Source organism: Augochlora pura, chromosome 4 (assembly GCF_028453695.1).
Source record: "Augochlora pura isolate Apur16 chromosome 4, APUR_v2.2.1, whole genome shotgun sequence".
Taxonomy (NCBI): Eukaryota; Metazoa; Arthropoda; class Insecta; order Hymenoptera; family Halictidae; genus Augochlora; species Augochlora pura.
In genome coordinates, this window is record NC_135775.1 from 1989415 (window position 1) to 1999852 (window position 10438).

The following is a 10438-nucleotide window of genomic DNA, read 5'->3' on the forward strand; positions in this document are numbered from 1 at the left end:
AGGGGAGGGGAGGGGAAGGGTTGGGGGTGGCTTTTGCGGGGTGATCGATGAAACGTGGGAGAAAGAGGATAAAGCTGGATAATTCTCTTCCGATAAGTTAGCCGAACTCCCTGGTATTCTGTTGACGTTCCTCTGTGACGGAAGCTGGTCTATAGATTACGTCACGTCATAAATGTTATTTTAGTACAGCCACTTAGGTTTACTTTTCACTTTTAGGACGATCATTATAGGGTGTAAGGTGATCAGACCTAAAATGGACGTTTTTAGGACGTTCATTATATGGTGTAAGGTGATCAGACCTAAAACAGACGTTTCTAAGACGTTTTCAGGACGTCCATTTTAGGGTTTAAGGCGATCAGACCTAAAACAGACGTTTCTAAGATGTTTCCAGGACGTCGCATAAAAGCAACATTATTTAAACTTAAACAACTTTACTGAACATACTGAAAGCTCTATATAATATTATAATATAAAAATTATAAAAATGTAAGTGTAATATTGTTGAAAGTAAAAGCTAATGAAATTTACTTTCAGGTGAGCTTCAACACGCAGAAACCGCAGCACGGATGGTTCCGCGAGTGGACGCTGATGTTGCACGGCACCAGGGATCCGCCGTACACCGGCCTGCCGGCCGCGGATCCCCATTCGAAGCTGGCGATCGTGAAGAAGGCGCACGAGGAGCGGTCGACGGCGATGTAACAACGCGTCTGCCGGCACGGGATACGAAACCACGCGACCGCGCTCCGTCTTTCCGATTAATTTTTTTTCTCCAGCAGCTTCGTCTTATCGACGGCACGCCCCTCGCGTCTCCACCCCTTACGTTCCGTGTTGCGTACAGGCAGCCGCCGCGTATCTCTCTCTCTCTCTCTCTCTCTCTGGACACCCAATGTGATATATGGTTTTCGTCTGGTTCAGCTTCTCGTTCCTTTTCTTAGCCAAAATGTCCGCGACGAAGACGACTATAGTAAATTTTCTTTAATTGTCCTTTGTGAACAGAAACGGACAATTAGGGAAGAGGAGATTGGATTGACTGAGTAACTCGTTTTTATGGTTGACGATTTTTAATAATTAAAGCGGCGCGGATAATTGTAGATTAGATGTAATTTTCGTGTTTTTAGGAATGTTATTTTGGATGTATTTATTTTATATATTTTTAGCTTTTATTTAAAATTTTGTGGAATTTGTAGAAATTACTTCGAATTTGTAGGTTATTGTATAGTTTTTGTTACATTTTTAATATTTTAATATTTTACTCAATAAAATGTTTGTATATGCAGATTTTTATATTACATTTTCTTTATTTTTATATTTTGTATTCTGTATTACTGTATCTTACGTTATATATTTTGTATTTTTATACTACATATTCTATACATTTTATACTTTACACTATACATTCTATATCTCTGCATTCCATACTATATATTTTATATTTCTATATTTTATGTTACATATCCTACATTCCCATATCTTACATTATACAACCTATATTTCATATTACATAAAAAAACATATCCTATATCCACATATTAAAAGAAATAAAAAATAGAAATATACAAATATATTTTGTTGAATTTTCGTTTATACATATATCGCTGACAATGTAAGTCTATTATTGTAGACTCTTTTAATATAGACGTTAATACGTGTGCCGCAAAGCGTGTATGACGCCATAAAAGCGAGTACAATATCGTATCTCCTCTTCTATAATTGTCCACTTTTCGTTTGCCATTAACGCTTGTTCAATAATCGACACCAGCAGAAAACAAATTACAAACATCTTAAAAGCAATTGCAAATACTCCGACAGTCCTCATAGGACCTCGAAAATTGCAAAAATTGTTTAAACAATCTTAATCTATTAATTAATTACGAAAGTGCTCCGTGGCTAGCTCGATCCCTGAGAAACCCCGTCAAATCGAAAGCTCGGCACACAGATACATCCGGCTATTATGTACAACCGGATACGCTTTCTCCTGGGAACAATAAACAATCTTGTACCACCGGCCCTCGCGGCTGGACCATTTCTCCGTCACGCAGCAATCCATTCAATCGCTAACAGAAATATCCGATACCGAATATCGAGCTGCGGGGAGAGTGTCGTCGGACGTTACCAACCACAGCTTCTCGGGCCCGCGCTCGCGAATCTTCGTTCGCCGTCGGCTAAGGGAGCTCCGAGCGCCGTTTCCAACTCGTATATATTAAACGTTCTAGCCTGTTCAATGTTAAATACATATAAAATACATATTGTCTGTGTAGTAAGCGTCTCTCGCGGAGCCTCGAGTTCTCCTGGATTCTCGAGATTTTTGCTGGAGATAAAAAGAGAAATCCGATTGTTTGAGATCTCTTGGCTGGAATTGGCACTTTGGCTGTCAAAATGGCCGAAACTGTCAACAAATCTCTATCCAGATATTAAACGCTGAATGAAATATTTTCTCATCGATTCGTTACATTCTTCGAGCCATTAACAATTAACATTAAGCTGAATTGTTCTGTTCATTGAAAAATATTTTGTAACTCTTTTGCAGCTCTGATTATGACAGTCATCGTGCCAATGGCAATTCGAGCTAGGTCGAAATTTTAGAGAAGCAAATTAGGAGAGTAAGATTTACTGTTCGCGTCGAGCCGAGCAGAAAAGTTCGCCTTTTAAACAAACATTGAACGATTTAAAAAAACTAACGAGATAAAGCGATTGAAATCGCTTTAAAGAACATTGTCGAATTTTTTCTGCTCGGCTGAACGTTTATAGTCTCTAAATTAGTCGTTTCCTCGTCATTGTAACCCGCACCGCGACAAAGGCCGACTCGAGACAAGATGGCCGCCGATTTATTAATATTAATTTCATTCGTTAATAGTCTGCGACTGTTTTAAGAAAGGGTTCGCAGAGTCTCGGTTCACCCTTGGTGTCCTTTCTTTTATACGAATCAATTGTCCTGCGTCCAGAGATCCTGAAAACGCGGCGTTTTATTGGCGCACGGCGCGAGAACAAAGGCTCGTTTATTTCAAGTGTAATGTTTAAATGTTATCGGATATCTTTGTTCGATTATTTATAATTATTACACGTTGTACGACGAGTGAGAAATTATCGATCGTTTTCTTCGGCGAAGTTCAATTATTAAACTCGTGAACGCTGTCATTGAAAATGCAATTATATTTTTTACAATAGACACTCGATCTTTTCAGTAACAATTGTTTAATACACGTTCTTTACACCGCACCCTTCGTTCATCAATAATCTTAACTCTTCGAGGCGTATGATTTTTAATTTATATAATTTATATAACATAGATCACTATAGTGTTAACAATTTATGAATGCGTTTTTATTTTCGTAAATGCTTGTATTTGTTATTAAATGTTATTCCGTACTTTTTAGTCAAATTCTTGTCTTTTGTTATCAGTGTTTATAGCCTCTTCAGGGATGAGTTTTATTTAATTTGTTCTCTTTTTATTTCGCAGGCGTTTTACTTTATTTATTTATTATTATATTGCTGAAGAATTCTATAGTTTTCTAAAATTTTCTTTATATTTAGAATAGCGATGATTTTAAGGTAATTAAATGTACAGGCGTCTGTATCCCTGAAGAGATAAATTAAATATAAACACAAGATAAATTGTCGTTTTTCTTTATTAAAATTGCTGCGATCGTAGAATCATTTTATTCAATTAATGAAATTCAATTATTTTGGTTTTAATAATTTATTTATATTATTTAAGTAGCTTAAGATTAAAGTACAATATTGAAAATATTAAGATAATTATGAATTTTTAAATGTATAATATTTTATTTATAAATGAATAAATCTCGGGTTCCCCGCGCCGCGCGCAACTAAATATAAAATATCACCGATAACGTGGCGAAAAAACATTCCCGAAAATAATTGCCCGAAATAAAAGCAGCAGCTTCATTTCTCCCATTATTTGGGAGAAAAAGGGAGAAAAGCTTGCGTCGAGATAACGCGTCGCGTTATCTCGCCAGGTAGATGCGAACACCGTAGAAAAATTCGTAGAAGAGTCCATTGAACTCGCTTGGCTCGCGAGGCGAGTTTGGATTCGCGTCGTGGATCGAATCGATCGCGATTTCGACGATGCAACGTCGAGATTCTGTGCTCCAAGTCGCGTTCGCAAGCCTTTAGGGAAGCGCTCGGAGCACTTAGGCGAGCTTGTATCGCGAGAGCAGGGAGCTCGTATCGTTTCCCGAGGGACGGGGGCACTCGCGAAACATGGGAAAGGGGTGAGCCGCGTTTGAAAGCGGCGGCGATGATCGCGTGAAAGGATCCGGCCCGCGATGCATACAGCGATGCGTTCCGAGAGTTTCAACCTGCGAACTAACCCTTCTCTTGCGAGCGAAGAGAGAGAGAGAGAGAGAGGCGTTCTCTCGGTCTCTGCGAATGACGAACGGAGTGCGAAAAATAGTGTGCGTGAGTGGGAGAAAAAGCGCGCGCGAGAGAAAGCTTGCGAGAAAGAGAGAGAGAGAGGGAAAGCTTGCAAAAAAGAGAGGATTAAATAAATAAAATAGAGGAGCGCGTAATTAACGGAGAAAATATGAAAAAGAAAAATTACAGACGAAGACACGTGTAGATATACTCTAGGTACGTAGAGTTCGAAATGAACGCACGGTGTCGTCGAGAAGAACGTCAGACAAATGAACACATATTATATATACATATTCATATATAAAAATATATATATACATACATATATATATATATATATTAAAAAGAAAAAGGAAGAAAGAAATATATAGTCGAATTTAATCAACCTTATTCTGTACGTGATGTACGTGGATGAATAAAATCTTTATTTTTTGGCCTGCATCGTTTTTATATGCTGTACCTGCGATCCATTGACGTCATCGACGTCTCTCTCTCTCTCTCTCTCTCGTCCTTCCATCCCCCTTTTATAGGCTGCTGTTTGGGATTGCAACGACCAAGATTTCCTCGATTTCCGATCGCAGAGTTTTGTGATCCTCGTCTTCGATTCAGCGCCGTGGATCATCGGGCGGACACGTGATCGTCGTTTATTACAGTTGTTGGCTGATGTTTCGAGCGTTTTGCAGCGTCGATGGATCTTTCACGGACGATTAGGGGAAAGACTGTGACGGTGAAAATTACGGGAACTCATTTTTACGGAAATTTGGTTACATTGCAGATGTTGGAATGACACAGCTTCGAGTGAAGCTTGAATAATTTAGAATTACTATTCCGAATTTGTGTTAATAATATAGTAAATTGGTATGAAAAATCATTGGACGCGTCCCTCGACTAAAGCGAACGGAATCGCGTCCCGTAACGATTTCATTGATTCGATTCATGCCGCGTGGGTGTCGCGACAAAGGCTTAAAAAACGCAACAATCTTGCAACAATGGCCGTCTCCCCTTCATACGACGAAATTGACTATTTACGCGTGCTTTTTTGTCGTTCGGGAAGAATCGGTGAAAAGCCGAGGTCCTCGATGCGTCGTTTTCATTGTCCCATCGATCTCCGCTTCGGCCGCCCACCCACCGAGAATCGATATCGCAAATATTGGTGCCTAATAAGCCGAAAAGCGACGACGGCGATCGACGTCGTACCACCGTCGCGGCTACGTCGTCGATCGTCGTTGAAACGGGACCGAAAAATTCGGTCAAGAAGCCCGGACCATATTCGCGGATTGTCCCGCGAACAAAGTTTCTCTTCCCTTTTTCCTCTCTCTCTCTCTCTCTCTCTCTCTCTCTCTCTCTCTCTCTCTCTCGCGGCCGGTTCCTTCGATCGCGCGCTTCAGCGTTTTTTTTCCCGCGTTATTCGGAATCGATACGGCGAGGCGCGACAGAAACCGTGACCTAAAATAAATTTTGCAACGATCCCCCCGTTGTGCTCCAATTACCCAGCGGGGAATATTTTCACCGTCGACGGCCGAAGGGGTTGAAGGGAGGGGGGGGGGGGGGGGGGGGGGGGGGGGGGGGGGGGGGGTGACGAAGACCGTGCGTCGCGTCGCGCGGTGATTCGATCATGCGAGAATCGTGACTTGTAAACTGATTAATATTAAGGTTGAGTATCTAATACTTTTTTTAAAGAGAATTCAAAGATATAGTATATGTATGATATAGTATAGATATAGTGTGATATAATTTATTGATATTATTTGGAATTTTGGAAGCGGGAGATCATTTGAAGCAACTTTTTCCTTTACGAAAATGTTTCACGTTGCACGGTTGTCGAGATATTAACGAAAATCGATGACCAATGAGAGGCTAAGCAGAGCTCAGCGTCGGCAGAGCTCGTCTCTTATTGGTCACCGTTTTTCGTTGATAACTCGTTAATAAAAAGTCGGAGAAATTTTTTGCAAAGGCAAAAGTTGCTTAAAATTGCTTTAGGAACCTCATTTTCAAATGTCGAGTGATTATACTATACTATACTACAATATATTACATTTGTATAGTTAGATTATACATTGTATCGTATTCTATTATTTTGTATTATATTATACTATATTATAATATATTATGTTGTATCCAACTATCTACTACACTCACCTCGTAAAAAACAATTAAAAAAATGTTAATTTTCCAATTCCCCCCACTCCTCCAATCCTCTGTGCGCCTTGTCGTCTGAAATGCAGCAGCTTTAGTCGCGATTGGCTCACGATATTATCGATAAGGACGTGATCCGAGCCGATAGCCCGTTGTTCATCGTTTCCGAACAATTCGCGACGCATCCGAACGAATAATTGTCGCGGGCCGGGCCGCATTAAATTCGCTTGTGCTCGGCAAGCATCGAATTACGGTGCGCGCCGCCACCGAAACAGAACTTCGTTTCGCTCTGGATATTTCATGCGACGCGTGCTTTTATTCCGATGCTCAGCGATTTCCAGCTGGATCAAGGAACACGTATTGTGATCGGCTGAGATATCTGGGTTAACGGCGGGTATTAATTTTGTTTTTGCCGTCTACCTACCTATGAGACTCCGTACTGATAGAAGTGGTCGTCTCGGTTCGACGCGGGAACATGCTCCCCGGAATTCATTATTATTTATTTAACGTTTCGTTAATCGAACAAGCTGAAAACACGAAATATACTATTGAGAATAAAATTAAATTATTGAGAAATTTTTGACGAAGAGTTATGGTTCTTTAAGTGAAAGGGTTTACTATGAACGGCTAAATAGAAATTAATTCGTCTGATCAGGTTAAACCGTGCGTTTCTTCGATACCGTGAACAACCCCTCGCTTTTATGATGTCACAGTCGCGACAGCGCGCGATATTGAAAATTTAAATGCACCGTTGCAAAGCGGAGATTTCGAGCTTTAATCGAAAAAAATCGTCATGATTTCGTGACAGTTTTTAACGGAGTTACGGTTGTTCAAATATTGACAATTCGTCGGGGCAGAAGTTATCGATGCTTTTAAATTTCGCTGTCGAGCGTGTGCGCGGTATAAATTAATAATTTAGTTGGCGGGCGTACGGTCTGCAAATTGATTCGAAAATCACGGCGGAGCTTTTTAAAAGTTATTACTGGTCGCGTGTGATTTTTTAATTTAAATTTCTGTCATTTTGTAAATCATTTTATATTTGTACGAAATTTATTATCTTATGTACGAAATTAATTTTCTTATATCTGTACGAAATAAATTAGAATTAATTTCGTTGACAATTTTCATTGAAGAAATACGGAGTAAATTAATTATTAAAAATTAACAGAAGGTATAGTAATTGGTCAGTACATAGTAGTTAGGTTATGTAGCACGTAGTAGTCAATCCTCGCACTACGACTCCTTTCACGTTGCGTCGATTAACCCTTATTTATAATAATAATTTAGACAGCCAATTTTACTGACTTTATTTATTTCCGTTTCCAGACTTTGACTATAAAAAAATTTGGTTTCGATTGAAAATAAATGAATAATATTAATATTTAGCAAAACTTGCACAAAATCGTTATCACTAATCTGACTCATTATCACAGCGAAAGGGGTTAAACGAGACCCTTCGCCGAGACAATGGGACTCGAGGATGGGTCCTACAGTGTCCAGATCGCCAAGTGTCATCGCACAGCATGTTCTTCCTTCGCGATTGGTTACGGGGGGAGGTTGAAGGCGCGCGTGTTCGGCGGCCGGCGGCGGGGGGCTTGACAGATTGCCATCGATCGGTGTAATTAACTGCGCGCGGAGAGACGGGCCGCGAGAGCGCTTGCCAATTTGCATAATTGGGTCGGCGTTGTTAAAACGTTATTTGCCCAGCTTCGTAAATTCGAGCGTGTCCTTCGACAATTAGCGGGGCCGGGGGGCCGTTTAAAAACCTCGCGGAAAACATTTTTAACGCGGCTTTAATGCCTCCCGCGGAACGATCTGTCTCTACCCCCTCCCCTCTTCTCTGTCTCTCTATTTTTCTCTATTATTCTTCCCTTTGCGTGTTTCTACTTGTTTCTCTGTTACTGTCTTCATCAGTCTCTCTTTTATTTTCTCTTTTTGGTGCTTTCTTTCATTGTTGATTATTTTCTGTTTTTCTGTTTTATTTTTGGTTAGTTGATTTTTCTAGTTTTCACCCTCTCTCTCTCTCTCTTGATGACTCTGACTCTTGATTACTCTTGATGACTCTCTCATTCTAGTTTGCTACCTCTTTTTCTTGATGACTCTCTCCTTCTCTCTTGCGCTCTCAATTATTCTCTCTTCCTAGTTTCATCCCACTCTCTCTCTCTCTCTCTCTCTCTCTCTCATTTTCTCTCTCGATGACTCGCTCTCTCCCACTCTCTTTATTCTCTTTGAATTTCTCTTTGTCTCACCCTCTCTCATTCTCATTAATTTAATTAGTGTGTGTCTCTCTCATTTCTCTCTCTCTCTCTCTATTTTTTTTTATTTCTCTTTTTGCCTTCTTGTCCGTCTCTTTATCTCAATCTTTATCTTTCCCTTGCCTCTCTTTCTCTCTTTTCTCTCTATTTCTCTCTCTCTCTCTCTCTCTCCTGTGTGTTAATCTCCCTCCCCATTAATCCCAGCGATCGCCGTAACGATCAACGTTGGACAATGTGTTACAAGGTCGCGTAGGTTCGCAGCAGGATCACAATGTAGAAGCCGTTCCCCGAATGACAATGGCGCGTCTACTCGCCGCTTGCGGTTGACCCGCATTCATCCGCGTCGTCATTTCCGCGCGGGACGTTTCGGTTTCGAGCGTTTCATACCGTACGGGACGGAGACAGACGGACGGACGGACCGAACGGAACGGACGGACAGATTGCGTTAGGTATCCGGCACTTTGTACACGAAATTGTCTCCCTGACTTTTTGTTTCACGAATTTTTGTTACGCTCCGCTGCACGAACCCAACCCCTTTCGTTGCCATGGTCGGAGGGCAATCGCCACCCCCAATGTGCTAAATAATTTCGTAAAAGTATAGTAACAGGAAAGGATGTTTTCTTAAGTGTAACTAATTCTTAATTAGGTATATAATAAATCTGAATTATAATATGATATATAATAAATTACAAATTATATTATAGTTTATGTGATAATAAAATTTAAAAAAATATTTAAGTAAATGTAATTGTTCCTGCCAGTATTGTCAAAAACTATATTCCATTATATCTTAATAAAACTATATCCCATATATCTGGAAGTCAATTTCTCGCCAGATTTAATTAATTAAAACACAAGACAGTAAAAAAGGAATTATATAATATAATAATATTAATTTCATAATACTTAAATTATTATTTCGTTATAGAATAAAACAGTATAAAACGAAGCAACAGTGGCGTCAATTTTCTAAAAACCTCATTCCCTAAGCAATCCGGGTCAGACTCGACCCATCGCCTCCTCGCGTATGGTTTAAAAACTCGGCTCGCGTCTTATGGGATTGCACGTGAACCGGGATCGCGGGTGAACGGCGTAGAGAGAACGAAAAGTATAATGGAAGCGGAGCCCCGGCGAAAAAGAAACGCCGCTTCAATCTCCATTTTTATACCAGCTAGACAGATATTCTTTAGCCGGAAAACAGCAAACACGCGAACGCGAACACCGCAATAACCATCAGACCGCGTTCTTACCTTACACGTTTTGTATATTTTTTATTTTCTTTCTTCTTCGCTGCGAAGCCTGCGGCACGCGTTACCGGCGGACGCGAGACGCGTTTTTCGTGATCTCGGCGCTGTTATCCGCGAATGCAACCCCTGTTGGCTGTGAAGGCAACCTTCGTTACCCTGCGAAGGCAACCATCAATTCCTGCGAAGGCAACCCTCAATTCCTGCGAAGGCAACCCTCAATTCCTGCGAATGCAACCCCCGTTACACCGCGAATGCAACCCCCAATTCCTGCGAAGGCAACCCCCGCGAATGCAACCCCCAATTCCTGCGAAGGCAACCCTCAATTCCAGTGAAGGTAACCCCCGCGAATGCAACCCCCGTTACCCGCGAATTCAACCCCCAACCCCCGCGAATGCAACCCCCATTACACCGCGAATTCAACCCCCA

General features: G+C 40.9%; 1 protein-coding gene across 1 annotated transcript in view; it reads left to right on the forward strand.

The window, feature by feature from the left end:
* Amon (prohormone processing protease amontillado) overlaps positions 1–4815 on the forward strand; it is a 57409-nt gene extending 52594 nt beyond the window's left edge. Inside the window, exon 12 of the mRNA XM_078178482.1 lies at positions 535–4815. Within this exon, the coding sequence (XP_078034608.1) occupies positions 535–699 (165 nt within the window). The 3' untranslated portion in view covers positions 700–4815. The remainder of the gene's footprint in view (positions 1–534) is intronic.
* The last annotated feature ends 5623 nt before the right edge of the window (positions 4816–10438 follow it).